The sequence below is a fragment of the Pogona vitticeps genome, chromosome 4 (assembly GCF_051106095.1).
Source record: "Pogona vitticeps strain Pit_001003342236 chromosome 4, PviZW2.1, whole genome shotgun sequence".
Lineage (NCBI taxonomy): Eukaryota > Metazoa > Chordata > Lepidosauria > Squamata > Agamidae > Pogona > Pogona vitticeps.
In genome coordinates this window covers 116164350-116186648 of record NC_135786.1, presented here as the reverse complement: position 1 = coordinate 116186648, position 22299 = coordinate 116164350, and the positions used below count along the sequence as shown (strand labels likewise).

Sequence of the window (22299 nt, the reverse complement as noted above, 5' to 3'; positions counted from 1 at the left end):
TAGAGTGATTTATATGAAAAAAATATGCAAACAAATTTGATTTACTATCTGTGTCTAGTAAGAGGAAGAAGCCATCTGTGTCTAGTGCCATTAATGCACTTCTGCACTACTCCAATGGCTGTAGATTCCCAAACACTCCCATGTTTTGAATGACCCCTCGTAAACCTAACAGTACTACTTTGTTGTTGCACATCCAACATATGTTGATCAATTCTTCTTCTGCTTCTAGGCATGCATGACACAGTTCCCCTGCTCCTACCTCTGACTGATTTTGGTAGCTTTATGATAATGCTATTAGATTTCCTAAAAATATTTAAAATCAGCAGAAACCTCCAAGTTCACCTCAAATTTTAGGCGGAATTAAGAACCAACTGGAAACCCCTACAAATTCCCCCACACTCCACAAAAGCCACCAATAGGAAACCACACTTTTAGCCACTGTAAACATATTCTATAGTTTCTTGCCCCTCACAGTCAACAAAATGGCCACTTGGACTAGGTTAAATCACAGCAAGAATGAAGTATAGCCTCTGCTGAAGGCAAACGACTACTTTTTTTTTTTTTAAATAATTTCAACCCCTGAACCATGAAGGGCAGCCCACTGTTAGGCATCAGTGTTGCCATTGGATCTCAGATACACACCCACCCTTGAGACTGAAAAGCGGATAAATTTACCAGAACTAAACAACAAAGCAAACTTACTAATCTCCGAGACATAGGTGTCTTATCATCCTCAGGGAGATGCTGTTCCAGGGCCAGAACGATGCAGTTTGCAATGATGGTTGCCAGAATCATGTATTCAAAGGGCGTAGAGGATAAAGTTAAGGAATAAAAAAGAGAAGAGAACACCAGAAATGGAACAAGTCTTTAGGTTCACTGACTTCCTTGCTCATTCATTCTCCCCTTTTGTTACCACATGAATTACTGATTAGTGAACTTTTACTAGTCTGGCTCTCTCACAAACATAGCGAGCACGACAGATAAACCTTAATTTCTGAGGGGCAGCACAGAGACATCTTTTGATAAAGCCCTTTGGAAGCTCTGAGTGGCAGAAGAAAGAGCAGGTGCACTGACAGCTGTCGTTCTACAGATGCAAGTTACTTAGTAGTAGTGAACAACCTCTGCAGTGTCAATGAAAGCCCATGCAGTTTAGGCAGGGTAAAAGCAGAAAGTCCCAGTTCAACTTCCCGCTCAGCCATAAAGTTCATAGGATTGTTGTGAGGGTAAAATAAACAAATTCTTTGTATGTGGCCTGGGAATCCTTTGAGGAGTGGTGGGATGAAAACACATATACACACATATCAATCAACACATTCATCAAAGAAGATTTAGACTGGATTTCAATAAACTAATTGTCCGGAGAAGGCGCGTAACTGCCTTTCATGGTGGCCCCTGGGTCTCAACTTTGTCAGACTCTCTAGGCAATTCAGCAACATAAAACAATCATTAAGTCAAACCTGGCTCCTTGCCATGTGAAAAACAGTACCAGTTTGCAGCCACGCTCATTTCATGCTGACGCTATGTGAGAGGTCCTTTGTGCATTAAGCTAAGTGCTTCAGCATGGGCAACTGAAAAGAGTGATCTGTCACCTTCCTGCTATTGGCAGCTCAATTGTTGCTTGAGAGTGGGCAAGAGGTGGAAGCTATCTTGGTGAAAAGTACCTTAGAAAGCTGAAAAATATGATTATTATTGTTGTTATTAATATTACATGCCACAGAGTTCCACTTCCCGACTGGTTGCGTAGGAGAAGATTGACTTTAAAGCAACAATTTGAGTTGTCAAGGCCATTAAGGAAAGGATGAACCAATCTCTCAAACAAGTAAACTCTTTGGGTCAAAACCGGCAAGGTTTTGACCTTCTCTGCTCTCTACTGTGTCTCATCCTCCTCAACTCCTGTCAAATAACCATTCCTACAGGTTTTGATTCCCCCTTTCCTCACTGCCTAGTTGTTCTACAGCTCAATATAGTTTTAAAACAAATTAGCTCAGATTTCTTTCTTATACTGTACTGGACCGCACTAAGTGGTGATGCATCCTAGAGCTTGGAGATAATACATTAAAATTAACATATTAACATTACATTTATCAAGATTTTTTTTTTTTACCAACGCCAGTAAAAGATTCAAAAGCAGCATTTTTAAAAAGTAACATCAACTAAAGTTTTATTCATTAAAAATGTTAGTTTTTCACACCCCTCCATATAGTGGACATTCCAAAGGATAAATAATCTTTTTTACCTTAAAAACTAGAAGTATACTAAAATAAAATTAGTGATTAATGAAAATGACAAAGAAAAAGAAGAAAATCTCTGTCAGAACAAGGAAGGACTTTTCTTCATTCATAGCCAACTATGGGATGGCCAGAAAGAAATCGATTCAAAATGCAGCCTCGCTGATTGGCTTTTCCATTTCAAAGGTAGACTTGCACAAACACAGGGAAATTTGCAGGCAGCCATCCAATGGGCAGTTCAATTATTTATTTATTTATTGGATTTTTACCCCGCCCCTCTAGACCATGTCTACTCAGGGCAGCTAATTAGGCCTTCAGCATAGGTGGGGCCTTCTTTTGCCACATGCTCCCTTTTAGGAGAGGGAGGGTTTGAAAGAGAGGCTGAGCGGTTACAGTTTTGCTCCAAATAATATACAGTAATTTATCAAACATTATCTCTGGGAGACTGAGACCAGTTTTTTAGTGTAGTGGTACTTTGGAACTGATTTGGGAGCAATAAGAATGGGCTAGCTATGATCTAAGCAGCTGAACGGGATCAGATACGCCTGCTCTCTGACACATGATTTAATCAGACGTATACTTTCAGGCAGTTTTGTTTTGTTTTTAAATAATACCAGGCTGGAAAAATATAGTGGGGAATGGCCAATTGGCTCTTTATAGAACAATGCTTCTCAGTTTTGGAGCTTTCAGTGCTTTTGAATTAAAATTCCAGAAACCCAGAATAAATGCTGTAGAATCTTAGTGATATGACCTAAGACTTCTATAGCCTGGATTTTTTTTTTCAGTACCAAATTTGGGCTACCCTGTATAAATCTTGCTGTTTAAAAAAAAAGGTACAAGCCCTTTTCCCTTTGAGGAAAGACAGTGTAAGTGGCATACGCCCTCTACAGGGACTGCATAAAACCAATATTGTAGTCCTTGCATTAATATTGATAATTTAAAGGTCAAATATCTTCAGGTTCAAACATTAATAGTAACAAGTTAACTCTCCAATTTCTAACATTTAACTTTCACTAATTAATTTTTAAATCTAATTTGCCAAGCTCTGATGCCTCCTTGGTATACCTTCAGTCACATGGAATAGACTTAAGAAACGTACACCACTAGAAGGAGGAGGGCACTATATACATGTATAGGTGTTACCAGAAAAAACACTGGAAAGAAGGGGGGGGAGATTCCATTTTCTGAGTCCCTGTGAGACCTTTTTTCAAGTCGCTCAGTGCTACAATCTGTTCCTAAAGCCAGACTGGGCCCAGTCATGTCTATGTTTAATCTCAGAGCTCAGGGATCCTGAGGTGAATTGAAGGATCCAGAGAGTCTGAAACATCAAGCACCTGTAATGTGGCAGGCAAAAAATATATATATGATTTTGTTGACAATGAGTGGAAAGAAATGCTTAATCTTTGTCAGAGATGGATTGCATTTGCCAGAATCCCACAACAACCACAGGCAAAGTCCCAAAAACAAACGTTTCCCATCTCTGGTTTTTATACAGAGGATCAAACCAGAAGGCTCATACTATTTGTTTGTTTGTTTGTTTGTTTAAAATATTTCTGTGCTGCCTTTCTCCTCGAAAGGACCCAAAGCAGCTTACATCATTAAAAGAGTATTTAAAAGCTAAAACACTAAGTATACAAATAAAAAAGAATTAAACAAGTATTATATTAAATGGTTGTTGTGGGTTTTTCAGGCTCTTTGGCCATGTTCTGAAGGTGGTTCTTCTTCATGTTTCGCCAGTCTATTACTAAGATCAATATTAAAATGCAATTAAAATAACAGAGCACAACAGTCCATTTAAAACCCCTCTCAGACCACCAGTCATTAAGGAAAAGCCTGCCTGAAGAGAAAGGTCTTTGCCTGCCTGCAGGAGAGCAATGATGTGGGCAAGCCTAGTTTCCTATGGGAGGGAGTTCCAGAGTCTGGGAGCAGCAACAGAGAAGGCCCTCTTCCATGTCCCCAACCAAGCACACCAGTGAGAGTGGTGGGACTGAGAGAAAGGCCTCCCCTAATGATCTTAATGCCCAGGCAGGCTCATGGAGAGAGATTATATTAGATAGCTTGGATCCAAGCCATTTATGGCTTTGTAGGTTAAAACCAGCACTTTGAATTGTGCCCAAAAACAGATTGGCTGAGCTGCTATAACACGGGAATTGTATGTTCCCTGTAACCAGCCCCAGTTAACAATCTGGCTGTGGAAGTTTGGACCCTTTGGAATTTCTGAACACTTTCCAAAGTCAGCCCTACACAGTGTGTATTATAGTTATCTAACAAAGATGTAATTAGGGCATGTTTCACTGTGGCCAGATCAGACCTCTCAAGAAATTGGTGCAGCTGGCACAGTAGTTTTAACTGGGCAAAGGCACTCCTGGCCACCGCTGAAACCTGGGCATCCAGTTCCAGAGATGAATCTAGGAGAACCCCAAGCCTGTGTTTTTAGATGGAGTGTAACTCCATCCAGCACAGGCTGCAACCCTATTCCTTGATCTGGTTTTCAACTGACCAGAAGCACCTGTCTTGTCTGGATTGAATCTGAATTTATTCGCCCTCATCCAATCTATTACTGACACCAGACGCTGATTTAGAACTGAGACAGCTTCCTTGGATTTAGATGAAGAAGAGATAGAGTTGAGTGTCATCAGTGCAGTACCCGAACCTCAAAACTCCGGGCACCCTCTCCCAGCGGTTTCATGTTAAACAGTATAGGAGACAAAACAGATCCTGTAGCCGAGGTGTCAAACAGGAGTCCCCCAGCACCATCCACTGCATTCTCTCCAGGAAGGACCAGAGCAACTGTAAAACAATGTTTCCAAGTCCCACACCAGAGAGACAGGGCAGAAGGAGACAATGGTTAATGGTATCAAAAGCCACTAAGAGGTCCAGCAAAACCACCAGGGAAACACTCATAGAATCATAGAAAAGTGAAGTTGGAAGGGGCCTACAAGGCCATCAAGTCCACCCCCTGCTCGATGCAGGAATACAATCAAAGCATATCTGGCAGGTGATTAAGTTTTTCTTGAATGCCTCCAATTTTGGAGCACTCACCAACTCCCGAGGAAACTGGTTCCACTCTCATACTGCTGTAACAGTTAGGATGTTTTTCTGGATATTCAGTCAAAATCTGGCTTCCTCTAACATCAAGCTAGAAGTCTACTTGTTGGCTTGAAAGTTTCTTTATTCCAAACTCTAGTGCAGCACAGTAGTCCCTGCTACCTATAGGGCACATGGGAATCTACAGGATTCTTTAAGGACAGTCAAAGAACACTCAGTCAAAACTATGAATGTAATTCATATTATACTTGTGCTAAAAAAATTTAAAAAGACTTTATCCTACTTTAGCTGCTCCTTCTGCTTCAGCCAGAGGTGGTTTTATCTACAAAGGAGATAATTTTAAGCAGTTCCCTCACCCACCCATAACCTTAACAACACCTATATGTGTCAAACCTTGGCTATAAGGTGTTACAGGTAACAATATTATCTGTAATACCATAGTTTTCCGTGTACAATCCCCCGAATGTATAAGATGATCCCCAATTTTGACCATTTGGTGGAGGCGGAGGAGCAGTTGCGCTCGGCCACCCCTCGTGGCTGCCCATTGATTGCTGCTGCCACTGCTGTGCGATCACCTCCTCCAGTGCCACTCGTGGGCTCCCTTCGGGCAGGGGACAAGACGGCAACATGAGCTGGAGGTGAGCCCTCTGACTGGCGCTGGAGGCGAATGGGTGGCGGCGGTGGCAGCAGCAGCCAATGGGCAAGAGGTGGCTGAGCGCGGCTGCTTCTTTGGCGCTGCCTCCACCTCCTTCCGTGTACAAAACAATCCTCAATTTTTCCTCTAATGATTTTAGGAAAAAGTGTCATTTTATGCACGGAAAAATACAATAGTTTCTTGGTGGAGATATAATGGAGATGTGACAACATACTTTTTCATGGATAAGGCTAATGCTAATGCATTATATTTTGGGGCAACAAACAATGTCTGACTGTTATTTCCCAAATGTTATTTATGGAGGAGTCATCTGGGGCCATTGTCCAATTTTTGTTTAAAACAATGCATTGGTGACAGGTTATTAACACTCCCCTCCACCACTGACAAGAGAGAATTCCTTCCCTCTCTCTTGATTCTGTGCTTGCCCAGCTATCACCATCATCTTAGAACTATAGAGCTGGAAGGGACCATATGAATTATCGAGTTCAACCCCTGTCAAGGAAGCATAGAAGAGAATCAAACCCTCAATATAGATTTGAGGGCTCCTTGTCTCCTTCAGCAAACAGAATAAGAAACACAAGGTGTTTTTTTTTTTCTGCCAAAGAATTTGGGAGAACCAACACCCCTTTAGAGAAGAGGGGCAGCTAAAATGCTTGGGATAGTGCAGTCATGGAAGAGAAACAGGAGCCACGGAGGAGCATGACAACTATGCTGCTCCTAGATATCTTCCATTAAGCAAATCACCTTCATGGCATGGTTGAAAGAGAGGCAAAGGGGTGCAGAAAGAACCCAAAGCCAGGATCTCTGTATTCTTGTATGAGACCGTTGAAGGCAAGACAGCATGGTTAAAACTCTTAAGAAGTCATTATTGCTAGATGATTGGTGCTGGGATGCTTTCATTATAGGCTTTTGAAAAACAAAAAAGATTAAGCCTTTCAGGGGACAAGGGCAAATTCAAGTCTCTACTGGTCTCTAGTAGGCTTGCTACACATATGTGCACTGATACATACAACAGAAATTCAGCACCATTTCACACATCCACAAATATATGAAAGCAAGTCCAGGGATTAAGAGCAGAGAAACAGCACTATCTCTTCTTTAAGTACAGAAGAAAGCCCAACCCACTTGCTGTTTTTCACTTCCAAATTCCTGCCCACCACAGCGGCTTTTTTGGTTTCTTGTTTGCTTATTTTGTTTTTAAAATAATATTGGAGATCTGTTACTCATCGCTACTAATACTACAAATCACAGAAGTAACATGGATTTGACAAAGTTCATCATCTACAGACTCCTGAAGGTAAAGGTCATTCAATATGTTAGTATTTTCCAATGAAGTTTTGGGAAGAAGGAAAATTGGGCTCCTGGCTCTACTTATTTAAAACAGTTGGACACACAGATTCAGATCCCTTGCTTCCTAGCAATTGCATTTAATAAGTTGACATGGAAAGAGTGCCCTTTTTGAAACATCTTGCAGGCTGCCTGGTAATATGAATGTGGAACATGCAGAAGCCAAACATAAATCAAAGCCAACCACCTTACTAGTTCTTTTACACTTTTCAGTTACCTTTAAAAGCTCTTGGTAATCAAAACACTACAGTCAACAAATTTTATGTACTGCAGATCACAGGTGTATGATGATTCCTTACCAAGCAAACAAGATATAAACAAATGCCTAGTGACTGAAAGCAGAAGAAAATATTTTAGATCTGAGTATCATGAAGCTTCAGAACTAAGAGAATACCAGAAGAGCCTGATACTTTTTTTTTGTCCTGCCAGTAAGGCATGTCAACTGTGCATCACTGCAATAGGAACAAAATAGTTACAGACTCAGTTCCTCCTCTTTTGCTTTTTGTAGGGTACCCATATCACAGCAGGCAAAACAGGAAAGACTGCTATACCATGAATTCTGAAATCAAAGAAAGTAGTTAGTAAATGTTGTACTAGCAGTTTTAAAAATACAGTAATAATTTTGCGTCAACAAGTGGATTCTGACTTACAATGACCGTTTCTAGGGTTTTCTAGCTACTCTCTCTTGGGAAGGCCATTGGGGAATCAAACTTAGGCTCTGCAACCAGGTATCCATCTCACTGAGCCATCCTGCCAGTTTCTTTGTTTTCCCATTTCTCAGAAATAATAAAAACAGTCTCCTGACACAAACTGCTCGAACTGCTGCAACAGAACATGAGGTGGCAGCTGGCAGTCGGCACTGGAAATATGTGATGTTTCTCCCCTTCTATCTAGTGAGACCAACTTTATTTTATTTTATTTATATACTGCCCATCTGGCTGAGGGCCACTCTTGGCAGTTTACAAAACAACAAAATAGCAATATCCAAAAATCAAATCATAACGTACCATTCAACTATAAATAAAAAATAGTATAACAAAATCAGGAAGATACCATGGTTAGAGGTATCAAAGGCCGCAGAGACCTCGAGGATGCCTTGCCCCTGTCAGAATGTCATCTTGCAGGGTGACCAATGCTGTCTCCATGTTATAACACAGCACAAACCCAGACTGGAATGGGTTGAGGGCACTGGTTTCATCCAGAAATACATGGGTCCCCCTGGATCTATTTTTTAAAGGTTCCCCTTGACATTTAGTCAGTCGTGTCCGACTCTAGGGGGCGGTGCTCATCCCCGTTTCCAAGCTGTAGAGCCAGTGTTTGTCCGAAGACAGTTTCCATTGTCACATGGCCAGTGCGGCTAGACACGGAACTATAAAAGAAACTAAAACATTACTTTTGCGCAACAAAAGGAGTAATGTTAGCTGTTGTTAAGGAACAATCACAATGGAAGTTAGCTATTGGGAAAATTACAAAAAAACTAGTTATTTTTAGGTATAGTTTCCCACGCTGAAAGAAATTGCTCTTGTGGGATATAACATGTACTCTGCTTTGCAAAATGCACCGGAATGAAGCGCATGGAAGTAACTAAGTACAGCCATACTTCTTGAACACCAAGTGAAGACATATGGAACATTTGCTGATAAAGTCTGCATTGGTGGTAAGTGACCAAGAATCAGCACCGATAGTAACATAAAAATGATTTTAAGTTTATCTCCTCACAGTGGGCTCACTTCCTCATGATACAATATTTTGTTTTAATGCTGGGAAAGCAGCCAATCAAGATAACTAGGAGACCATGTGGACAAGGTGGACAGCCTGGGGATGCTGACCAGGCTACTTGAAAATAAGCAAGTTTCTAAACTGTGCCATTCAAAACAAGTAACTAACCTTTAAAAAGAATAACAAGCAGAAACACTGAATGCTTGTTTAAAGAATACAGGCCTCAAAATGAGACTTAGGCAAAACACCAAGACTCAAGGAGTGACCGCTATATATCATTTACATTTCTTGATACTACAAACATCATTCTCATTTCTGTTACACCTGGTCAAAGGCCACAATGTCTGGGAAATTCTGGAAACTGTAGTCTCCCCCCCCAAAAAAAAACAGCTTTCCCTCGCTTTGGCCCCCTGGTCAAGAAATTTATTTACACACACACACACACACACACACACACACACACACACACACACACACGAACACTATAGAGTGGTGCTTCGACTTACGACCGTCCCGACTTATGACCATTTCGAGTTACGACCGGATCCGGCCACAAAATTTTGCTTCGACTTGTGGCCGGAGCTTCCACTTACGAATACAAAAAGGCAGGGAAAGGGGGTGGGAAATTCAAATTGCTAACCGTAGGCAAAGAGGCTGCTTCTTTGTAGCTCGTTTGCCCCAATGGTTAGAGAGTGTGCGTTTGGAAGAGGCTTGGGACTGCATGGTAAGGTGCTGCTTTCTGCTTTTAAAAAACTGCTTGTTTTTAAAAAACTTCTAAAAAACTCTGGGAGAGAGGGGAAGGGAAACAGAAGCGTGCCTTAGGAAGGGCGGAGCTTTGTGTGCAAAAAGCAGGGTAATGTGGGAGGGAGGGAGACTGCGAGGAGGAGGAGTGCGCGCTGAGATTGCCCTTGTGTCTAGAGCTGGGAAAACAACTCGTGTAGCAAGCAGGCTCCCTGAGAGCGGAGGTGAGCGTGAGCATGTAGCGAGCCACTCTCAAGCCTCTACCAATCCAGGCCTCTAAGAGTGCTCACTACCTCTCACCAAAACTGCTGCCACCAACCTATCCTTAAAATCAAAAGGACAAGTGTTTCTTTCAAAACAAATAAAGTTTTTATTGATTACACAAAATAAAAGGAGTAAATCACAGGTTTAAATCAATTAGTCAATCACTGTTTCTCAGACACTAGTTCACACAGACTTTTCCCTCACTGACAGGCTCTTTCTCACTCTCTATCCATCTCTCTAATCATTCATCTTCCAAACTGATCTGATCTCCTCTCACACATCACACACACCTTATATAACCTAGCTCCTCCCACTTCTGCACCACCCTCCGTCCTCTCGTTGGCTGAGGTTCCCCTGCCCAGCTGTGACGGACAGGTGAGAGCAGAGCTGAATGCCACAGAGCACATGAGGAGCAGCAGGCAGGCAGGAGAGGGCGGCAGCTGCCCATCTGGTTCTTCAGTATCCTGACTGACCAGGTGGGTGGGAAAGAAAGAAGTGCTCCTAGGTTGCCAAGAAAGGAGCAGCTACCCCCCCCCCCGGAAAGGAGCAGTGGCGGAGGGGGGCAGACAGCGAGAGAGGAGAGTGTGTGTGCGTGCACATGGGTGCTTGGCTGGGTGCAAGTGTGTCCCCTCCCTGGAAAGACAAGGTTCGGGGGTGAATTGCTTGGGCGAGGAAAGGGGGCAGCCGGCTGCTGCTCGCCCTATCGCGGACCTACGCGACCCTGGTCCTCCTGTTCAGAACTGCTGCTTTCTGTTTTAAAAAAAAACTATTCTGGGTGGTTTTTGCAGGGTGGTTTTGGGCTGGGTTTTTTTGTTTCTGTGCAGTGTTGTTGTTTTGTTTTATGGTGATTTTTTCTCTTTTTTTGGCAGCTCCAGCGCCTTTGGGGCTTGCTTTGCTGTTTAATTTTGGTTTGTTGGTTTGTTTGTTTTTAAGCCCCAGCGATAAAGCTTGCTGTGTGCTTTATTTTTGGTTGGTTTTTTTTTTTAAGCTCCAGCACCTTCCGATCGGGCTTGCTGTCTACTTTATTTATTTATTTCGTTATTTTTTCCCCTTCTGGAATGGATGAATCGCGTTCCAATGCATTTCAATGGAAACGGTGCTTTGACTTACGAACATTTCGAGTTGCGTCCATCTTCTGGAACGGATTATGGTTGTAAATTGAGGCACCACTGTAGACTGTAAATTGGTTGAACAAGAAACCCTGAGAACTGTTAGTCTAGGATGAGATTGGAAAATCTAGTACGTCACTGAACCACAGCTACTTGGAACCAATATACTGTAGATATGCTCTGCAGCAAAATATCTGAGAAGGAGGATTTGTTTTACTTAATTAAGGAAGGAACCAGAGGTAGTCAGGGAAGCCACTCAAGAGCATAGTATGAACAAATATATCGTACTTGTACAACATGCAATCATTTCATGACATTTGCAGAAACAAAGTCAGGTTACTGTATAAAAGGGCTGCTTTGTCTAAGCAAGCAAGTGTTTTGCTTGCCATAATACAGGACCAAAACAATGAATAACCAGATTTCTGGCATCAGAGACATTCATCACTACTATTTTTAAAAGAAAATATTTGCCTTGGTGGAATGATATCAACAATGTCAACAATAAGTTAATAGTGTGGGTTTTCTTCTTCTTCTTCTTCTTCTTCTTCTTCTTCTTCTTCTTCTTCTTCTTCTTCTTCTTCTTCTTCTTCTTCTGTCTCCTCATGAATGTTGGCACATGGCCACTTATACTTCCATCACACATCAGGAAGATCCACAATAATCTGTAGTGGCAAGGTCAAATTTGCTGTCTCATTAATGATGTGGTGGCAAAGGTTGTCTGTGCATGGCAGTCAATGGTGTTGATGGAGCTAGGGCAGGGGGCGCAATCAATTCTCTCTTTTTTTCAAAAAATAGTATAAATTCTGGGAAATAGCTGTTAACATAACTGCCATATTTCAACAAACATATTATTTTTAATAATCCATTTTTAAATTTTACATTCCATGTCAACTTACTGTTAACAGCTATTTCCCAGACTTTATTATACTATTCAGTTAATTGAAACATACACTTCAGTTTCAATTTTTTTGCAATCACTAATCTAGCTGCTATTAGCATATTCAAAATTAATTCTTCTTTTGCCTGAACACACCATTCTTCTTTAAAAATAAGCAATAATGCAAATTTTGGGAAAACATCTATTGTTAATTCTACATTTTTCCCATTTCTTTATTTTCTAATTTCCAAAATTCTGATACTACTTCACACTCCTGTCACATATGGAAATAGGTACCGACTTTTATTCACATCTCCAGGATATTTTAGACTATGTAGAATCCATAATATTTAATTTCACAGGAGTCAAAGACCATCTATTAATTCATAATGTTTAAATTTTATTCCAGACTACGGCCCACTGGCCACATCTGGCCCGCCTTGCCTTTTTATCCAACCTGGCGAATGCCACAGGCTCAGGTCCACAGGCTCACGTCTGCTCCCTTCAGTCCGTGCATGCATACACATGTGTGTACGTTCCTTCGGCCCTCAAAAATGTTTAAAATATATGATGTGGCCCTCAAGCTGAAATGTTTGGAGACCCCTGCTATAGATCATCACATCCAGTCCATAGCAAGGAGGCAGACTGGGGAATCAAACTTCATTATTTCTTTGCATCTATCATTAAGCTTTTCTCATTCTTTCATCCAATGATCTACCAGAGTTGCATTAATAAATGTTATCTTTTCACCTTTTAACATTTCTATTTTTCTTTAGAATTTATTTTCCACAACCAATATTTAATCAATATACGTCTTTCCTTTTCAATATCTTCTGAAAAAAATTCTTTGAAATTTTCTGGAAACTTCTCTAATTCGGATACAGGTGTTAAAGGGGAAACTAACAGAGAAATTATTTGTCTTTATTTAGATCAGACTTGAAGCATGTGTTTCAAAAAGGGATTTCCCAGTTCTTTTATGCTAATCCTAATAGTTCTCCAGGAACTGGCAATGCCACTCCAGTATCTTTGCCAAGAACGCCCCATGATCAGAAACAAAAGGCTAAAAGATATGACGCTGGAAGATGGGCCCCTCAGGTCGGAAGGCGTCCAACATGCTACTGAGGAAGAGCGGAGGACGAGTACAAGTAGCTCCAGAGCTAATGAAGTGGTTGGGCCAAAGCCGAAAGGACGCTCAGCTGTGGACGTGCCTGGAAGTGAAAAGAAAGTCCGATGCTGCAAAGAAAAATATTGCATAGGAACCTGGAATGTAAGATCTATGAACCTTGGGAAGCTGGAGGTGGTCAAACAGGAGATGGCAAGAATAAACATCGACATCCTGGGCATCAGTGAACTAAAATGGACAGGAATGGGCGAATTCAGCTCAGATGATTATCATATCTACTACTGTGGGCAAGAATCCCGTAGAAGGAATGGAGTAGCCTTCATAGTCAACAAAAGAGTGGGAAAAGCTGTATTGGGATACAATCTCAAAAATGATAGAATGATGTCAATACGAATCCAAGGCAGACCTTTCAACATCACAATAATCCAAGTTTATGCACCAACCAGCATTGCTGAGGAGACTGAAATTGAACAATTTTATGAAGATTTACAACACCTTCTAGAACTGACACCAAAGAAAGATGTTCTTCTCATTCTAGGGGACTGGAATGCTAAAGTAGGGAGCCAAGAGATAAAAGGAACAACAGGGAAGTTTGGCCTTGGAGTTCAGAACAAAGCAGGGCAAAGGCTAATAGAGTTTTGTCAAGATAACAAGCTGGTCATCACAAACACTCTTTTCCAACAACACAAGAGGCGATTCTATACATGGAAATCACCAGATGGGCAATATCGAAATCAGATTGATTATATTCTCTGCAGCCAAAGATGGAGAAGCTCTATACAGTCAGCAAAAACAAGATCCGGAGCTGACTGCGGCTCTGACCATCAGCTTCCCATAGCAAAATTCAAGGTCAGACTGAAGAGAGTAGGAAAAACCACTGGGCCACTCAGGTATAATCTAAACCAAATCCCTTATGAATACACAGTGGAAGTAAAGAACAGATTTAAGGAACTCGATTTGGTGGACAGAGTGCCTGAAGAACTTTGGATAGAGGCTCATAACATTGTCCAGGAGGCAGCAACACAAACCATCCCAAAGAAAAGGAAATGCAAGAAAGCAAAGTGGCTGTCCAGCGAGGCCTTAGAAATAGCAGAGAGGAGAAGGGAAGCAAAATGCAAGGGAGATAGGGAAAGTTACAGAAAATTGAATGCAGACTTCCAAAGAATAGCAAGGAGAGACAAGAGGGCCTTCTTAAATGAACAATGCAAAGAAATAGAGGAAAATAACAGAAAAGGAAAAACCAGAGACCTGTTCAGGAAAATTGGAGATATTAGAGGAACATTTTGTGCAAAGATGAACATGATAAAGGACAAAAATGGGAGGGACCTAACAGAAGCAGAAGACGTCAAGAAGAGGTGGCAAGAATACACAGAGGAATTATATCAGAAAGATTTGGATACCCCAGACAACCCAGACAATGTAGTTGCTGACCCTGAGCCAGACATCCTGGAGAGTGAAGTCAAGTGGGCCTTAAAAAGCCTGGCTAACAACAAGGCCAGTGGAGGTGATGGCATTCCAGTTGAACTATTTAAAATCTTGAAAGATGATGCTGTTAAGGTGCTACATTCAATATGCCAGCAAGTTTGGAAAACGCAACAGTGGCCAGAGGATTGGAAAAGATCAGTCTACATCCCAATCCCAAAGAAAGGCAGCGCCAAAGAATGCTCCAACTACCGTACAATTGCACTCATTTCACACGCTAGCAAGGTTATGCTCAAAATCCTGCAAGCTAGGCTTCAGCAGTATGTGGACCGAGAACTCCCAGAAGTACAAGCTGGATTCCGAAGGGGCAGAGGAACTAGAGACCAAATTGCTAACTTGCGCTGGATTATGGAGAAAGCCAGAGAGTTCCAGAAAAATATCTACTTCTGCTTCATTGACTATGCGAAAGCCTTTGACTGTGTGGACCACAGCAAACTATGGCAAGTTCTTAAAGAAATCGGAGTGCCTCACCACCTTATATATCTCCTGAGAAACCTATATGTGGGACAGGAAGCAACAGTTAGAACTGGATATGGAACAACTGACGTTCAAAATCGGGAAAGGAGTACGACAAGGCTGTATATTGTCCCCCAGCTTATTTAACTTATATGCAGAATACATCATGCGGAAGGCTGGACTGGGTGAATCCCAAGCAGGAATTGAGATTGCTGGAAGAAATATCAACAACCTCAGATATGCAGATGATACCACTCTGATGGCAGAAAGTGAGGAGGAATTAAAGAACCTTGTAATGAGAGTGAAAGAGGAGAGTGCAAAAAACGGTCTGAAACTCAACATCAAAAAAACTAAGATCATGGCCACTGGTCCCATCACCTCCTGGCAAATAGAAGGGGAAGATATGGAGGCAGTGACAGATTTTATTTTCCTGGGCTCCATGATCACTGCAGATGGAGACAGCAGCCACGAAATTAAAAGACGCCTGCTTCTTGGGAGGAAAGCGATGACAAATCTTGACAGCATCTTAAAAAGCAGAGACATCACCTTGCCAACAAAGGTCCGAATAGTCAGAGCTATGGTTTTTCCTGTTGTGATGTATGGAAGTGAGAGCTGGACCATAAAGAAAGCTGACCGCCGAAGAATTGATGCCTTTGAATTGTGGTGCTGGAGGAGGCTCTTGAGAATCCCCTGGACGGCAAGGAGAACAAACCTATCATTTCTAAAGGAAATCAACCCTGAGTGCTCACTGGAAGGACAGATCCTGAAGCTGAGGCTCCAGTACTTTGGCCATCTCATGAGAAAAAAAGACTCCTTGGAAAAAACCTTGATGTTAGGAAAGTGTGAAGGCAAGAGGAGAAGGGGATGACTGAGGATGAGATGGCTGGACAGTGTCTGCGAAGCAACCAACATGAATTTGACACAACTCCGGGAGGCAGTGGAAGATAGAAGGGCCTGGCGTGCTCTGGTCCATGGGGTCACGAAAAGTCGGACACGACTAAACGACTAAACGACAACGAATAGTTCTCCTGGAAATAATGCTTTCTATATTATCCTTTAAATTTTTTTTCCAAATTAAACCAAATCAAAGTATCTGGCGAAGATATAATGCCTGGTATATTTATTATTTATTTTATTTTATTTATTTAATTTATATCCCGCCTATCTAGCCAACTCAGGACCACTCTAGGCGGCTAACAATCCTCAAATAATAAAAATATGCATATATACAACAGCATAAATAATAAAACTTTAGAAAGATAAGAACAAATGGAGAGAAAAAGAAGAGGAACATCAGGAATTGTCTGGAGGAAAGGCCTGCTGAAACATCCATGTCTTTAATTGGTTCTTGAAGATACCCAGCGAGGGAGCTCCGCGAATCCCAGGAGGTAGATTGTTCCAGAGGCAAGGAGCCACCGCTGAGAAGACCCGATTTCTTGTGTTCTCCTTCCGGGTCTCCCTCGGCGTTAGGCTCCTCAGCCTCAGCTCCTGGCTCGCACGAGTGACACGGGTAGATCTTGGTGGGAGTAGACGTTCCGCCAGGTATCGAGGCCCTAAACCATTTAGGGCTTTATACGTAAGCGTTAACACTTTGAAGTCGATGCGGAATCGGATGGGCAGCCAATGCAATGCGGCCAGAGTGGGTGAGATATGTTGGAATTTTCTCACTCCACTGAGTAATCTGGCCGCCGCATTCTGCACCACCTGTAGTTTCCGCAGCAGCCTCAAAAGAAGCCCCAGGTAGAGTGCATTACAGTGGTCTAATCTTGAGATTACGAGCGCGTGTACCAAGGTGGTGAGCGCCCCCACATCAAGGTAGGGCCGCAGCTGGGCTATCGACCTTAGATGAAAAAAGGCGGAGTGGACAACCGACGCCACCTGTGATTCCATGGTGAGCGCCAGGTCCAGATGGATCCCCAAACTGCGGACCCCATCCTTGGCGGACAGAGTCACCCGCCCAAAAGAGAGGGAGTTTCCCAAATCCCCAACTGTGGGAGGGCCCACCCTCAGTACCTCCATCTTGTCCGGGTTCAGCCTCAGCCCGTTCTCCTGCATCCATTGCAGTACAGTCCCCAGGCAGCGCTGGAGGGACAGGACGGCATCTCCTGCGGTAGGTGGGAAAGACATGTAGAGCTGAGTGTCATCCGCATACTGATGACACAAGGCTCCACACCCCCTGATGACCCCACCCAGCGGCCTCATGTAGATGTTAAATAGCATTGGGGAGATAATCGACCCCTGTGGAACCCCACAGTTGAGGCTCCACGGGGCCGAGACGTTCTCCCCAAGCTGCACTCTCTGGGGACGGTCCTCCAAGAAGGAACAGAGCCAGGCCAATGCCAGGCCACCTATTCCCAACTCGGAGAGCCTCCCCAGGAGGATACCGTGGTCAATGGTATCAAAGGCCGCTGAGATGTCAAGGAGAACCAGCAGAGACACTTTGCCCCTGTCGGCCTCCCTCAGTAGGTCATTGCACAGGGTGACCAATGCCGTTTCTGTACCATAGTGCGGCCTGAAGCCCGACTGAAATGGATCCAGGGCATCTGTTTCATCCAGGAGCGCTTGAAGCTGATTGGCCACCACCCTCTCGACCACCTTGCTTAAGAAAGAAACATTGGTGACGGGTCTATAATTGCCAATTTCATCCGCCGCCAAACTAGGTTTCTTCCTGATGGGCCTAATGAGCATGTCCTTCAGGGCAGATGGAAATCTGCCCTCAAGGAGAGACCCATTAATTATTACCGTGGCCCATTCCATTGTTAAAGGCCTGGCTGCTTTGATTAGCCAGGCCGGGCAAGGGTCCAAAGAGGAGGTGGTGGCATGGCAGCGATCAATCACCCTGGCCACAGAGTCAGGCGTGACAGGCTGAAAAGAATCAAATATCACCGGGCAGGACGGAGTGCTGGACATCTCAGCTCGACTCACTGTATTCAAAAAAGGAGAGAGGTCCCGGCGGATGGCCTCCACTTTTGATTTTAAAAATGCTGCAAATTGGTCTGGCGAAAAACTAGGGGGAGGCCCATCACCCAGACCAATTCCGGATAGGTTGCGTACTATACGGAATAGCTCCGCCTGCTGATTGGACGCCTCACTTATCTGGTTAGCGAGGTAAGATCTACTGGCAGCCTTTACCTTGGCAAGGTAAAGTTTAGTAGCGACCTTGACAGCTATCCAATTAAAATCTGTCGGGTCCTTTCTCCACTTGCGCTCTAGCTGTCTCCTGACCCGCTTCAGCGCCCGGAGATCCTGATTAAACCAGGACGCCGGGCGGTCTCTGCAGCGGAGAGGGCGTTTAGGAGCGATCGTGTCTGCAGCCCTAGCCGCTGCGGCGAACCAGCCGTCAACCAGAGCCTCGACAGGAGCACCAGCCAGGTCAGCCAGTACACCTCTCATGGCTTCCTGGAATCCAATCAGATCCAGTAACCTTCGAGGGCGGACCATGACAATAGGTCCCTGCTCCCTGCGAGGGGGGAGAGCCATTTTAAGGGTGCATTTTATTAGGTGGTGGTCCAACCATGACAAGGGTACCGACTCAAGGTCAGTCACCACCGGACCACTCTCACTCCCATTAGTGGAAAAGACCTGGTCAAGTGTGTGGCCACCCACGTGGGTGGGGCCGTTGACATGTTGGGACATGTTCAAGAAGGCCATGGTCTCCAAGAACTCAAGAGCTGGCCCAGAGGTTTCTGCCCCCGCATGCACGTTGAAATCCCCCAAAACCAGTAGCTTCGGGGAACCCAACAGTGCCGCGGAGACAAAGTCCACCAGCTCCGGTAGGGAAATGGCTGGGTCACGGGGAGCACGGTATCCCAGCAAGATCCCAATATCATCCCTGGCCCCGATTGACACGTGGAGGGCCTCAAGACCCGGCTTTACCACCGAGGAGCACCTAGCAACCTCCAAGTCGGATTTGTGGACAATGGCTACTCCCCCCCCCGACCCTCCAGTCTACCCTGGTGTTGGACAGCATAACCGGGCGGACAGATGAGTGCTAGAGGGGGACCCCCCTCTCCGCCAATCCATGTTTCGGTTATGCAAGCCAGGTCTGCATCCTGCTCCAAGATAAGATCATGAATTACTTGGGTCTTGTTGGATACCGACCAGGCATTCAACAACACCAGGTGTAGAGTGGAGGGATGATTAGCCAGTTAGTAAGATTTTATGTTAGGAAGACCTAACTCTCCCTCTTTTTGAGGTTGATAGCATAATTCTTTATTTAGCTGTTCTATCCCCATTTCAGAATGTATTAATATTTTGCCAATATTTTATTTTTATTTCCTATCTCCAGACTGGTCATATCCAAAGATTCAGTGGATTCTGATGAGCGCCCAAATCAGAGCTTTTCCACAAAGGTGTCCACAAAACTGCCCGACAAATTCAGAAATTACTGCCTGGAATGATGAGATAAAATTGTGTCTGCCATATTGGTCAGCTAATTGATTTCCTATACAGCTCTGTTACCAAGGAATGAATGATATGTGAGGGATAGGAACTTAAAATTTCAGAAAGGGAGTTTTATCCCTTACTGGAGTCTGTAGCATAATGGTCACTGATCAATACTACCTTATCTCTTCTTCTCCCCTTACTTCTACAGTGGACCCTTGACTTACAGAATTAATCCGTATTGGAACGGTGGCTGCAGGTGGAAAAGTCTGTAGGTTGAGGCTCCATTGACCTACAATGCATTGAAAACTGATTAATCTGTAATCGGCCATTTTTGTTCCATTTTTTTTCCTGGTCTGTAGGTTGATTCTCTGGCTGCAAGTCGAACCTAAATTTTGCGGCCAGAGAAGTCTGTAACTCGAAAAGTCTGTAAGTGGAGCCGTCTGCAAGTCCAGGGTCCACTGTATTTAGAGGTAATGCACATATGTCCAAGGCCAGATATGGTCTGAATGTGTGTGTGGGGGGGAGGTAGCACATGTGAGCAGTGTAATGTGAGATGCATGAACTCAAATGAGGTCATTCTTTCCTTCCATGAATAGAGAAATCACAAATTTCAGTTTCCATTCATTTAAGGTGGAATGCACTCTTGCTAAGCATGGGCTCACTCTGCTAATACTTTTGCTGTGCTCATATGGACTACCTGCATGATTAACATTTGCAACTGTAAGTGTGCAGGAGTTATATCCACACCACCTGCTCTCAAATTCTCACTTGTCTTTGCACAAGAGAGAAGCATTAATTAGTTACAGTCATCTGAAGAGACGCTACTGAACATTTCCCAGCAGGCTTTCAGCTTTTGTGTGAGTTCATCAAAACCGATTACTGGTTCCTATTCATGGCATACTCACCTCTCCACGTGCAACCAGAGAGAATTCCAACAAAGATATAGAAAACAGGAATATTTGGAATAGAATCATTGGCCTAATTTCTAAAGGTGTTTACTGTTTCTTCCCCTCCCTCCATTTCCCCAAAACATGTAAGCAATTAGCACTAGCTGAAGACTAGGAAATGAGTGTTTCACTGGTGTTGCTGTTATAAGACAGGTCCCCTGGGTAAGTGATATATTTGCCCAGCTAGAAGTGAAGGAAGAGCTGGCAAAGCTCTGCTCAAAATGAACCTGCTTTTCATGCCAATTAAATTTTTATTAAAAAGGTCTGTTCTCTCATTTTAAACAGGATATAGATTATAATTCTTGGGCTCCTTGTAAGAACGTTCACAGTTTATAAACCTATAAACACAGAGAAAGACTTATATGCAAACCATGAGCTTGTTCCCTGAATCATTTTATGTACCTAAAAGGAGAGATATTGACAGTCTTTGAAGAATCTCCAATTATTTTTAGAAGTACCTTCCAAAACAACCTAAAGGAGGATATGCATCCTTTATGTGTCTTTGGGGAAAAAACGAAAGGTGGAGAGTGAGAAGCAGGGGCAGGCCTGCCTTTAAGCTGGCTCGGGTGGCTGCCTCAGGCCGTAAGCCACTGGGGGTGTCAGATTTTTCTCTCCCCAGCACTACAAGAGTATTGCTGCACTTCAGTCACATTACAGGCAACTGTCTTGTCAGAGAAGATGGCACTCCTTGCCACCACAGAGCATGGGGTGGTGACATCAATGGCTTCTATTAGGAGGAGGGAAAAATATGGAGGCAGCCATCACACACCTGATGCCTCATATTGCCTGCAAGAGATCAGCTCTCCAGACCTTCAACTTTCTTCACTCAAAGCTGGACTCTGAGGAATGAATGGCAAAGATGCCTCTGGATCCCGTAAGCCCATCACCAAAGGAAGCTGTAGCTCTAGAGAGCTGCCCTCTGGCAGGCAACATAAGATAGGACTGGTTCCTCTCCCTCTTCTTATGGGGTAGATGCACCCCAATCACTGCTGTCCACTCACCTTCTCTTCTTTCTCCTCTTTTGCCTTCTCCTTCTTCTTCTTCCTCCCCCCCCCTAAAATAATGCCTTTTCTGCTGGCACAGAAGCAGTGGCTATGGCTATCACCTTTCCTACTGCTGTTATCACGGCTCTTTGTCTATGACAGAGAAGATTTATACATATAAATCTATCGGCTTTAATGGGGGATTTGCATTTTTTAATCATTTAAAGTTTGCTTTTTTTTAATTTGGTGCTTTTAAATTATGATTGTTAAATATGTAATTTATTTTGTTCTTACCTGTCTTAATATTTGGGTTTTTTTAATGCTTTGTGAAAACTGACTTATCAGGAAATGAATTGCCAGCAATATTTTCTTGTATTTCTTTTGTTTTACACATGTTTATATTGAGGTTTTCTTGAGTGGCAAGCTTGTTTGAGAGGCGACTACATAGAATACCCCCCCCCCAAATCTGCTTGTACAGCAAGAGTATAAAGATAAACTGCTTGTTTAGACCAAAACCCTGGTAATAGAGTCTAAAATTCTGAACTTCAAATAAAGTCAAGAGAACTGACAACCCTAATAATTACTTTTCATCAAGTGACATGTGGAAATCATAGACAATTGGGACCAGCAACAAAATGTTGCAGGGTTGTTAGCCCTTTATCATCCAGTGCTGAGAAGAGAAGAAATTCTATCTTATTTACACAAGTACCCTTCTTCTATTCTGCCCCCACCCCTGCGAGCCTTCTGCCAGTGTGTAATTCAGGTCACCTGTAATACCAGAGCACTTGATGTAATGGAAACATTTTAACAATTTTATAAGTTAACATAGGAAGGAAGAGAATTGTTTAAATGGAGACTTAAAGTTTTAGTTAGGGTTGGTAATTGAGCTATTTATTGAAAGTCCTACTAATGAGAACTTGACAAGCAGAAATTA

At 43.2% G+C, this 22299-nt stretch overlaps 1 protein-coding gene across 1 annotated transcript in view; it reads right to left on the bottom strand.

Moving 5' to 3' along the window:
- Nucleotides 1-22299, bottom strand: part of CACNA1E (calcium voltage-gated channel subunit alpha1 E) — a 509386-nt gene that overhangs the window by 353503 nt on the left and 133584 nt on the right. Inside the window, exon 4 of the mRNA XM_072998149.2 lies at nucleotides 703-809. Coding sequence (XP_072854250.2) covers nucleotides 703-809 — 107 coding nt within the window. The remainder of the gene's footprint in view (nucleotides 1-702; nucleotides 810-22299) is intronic.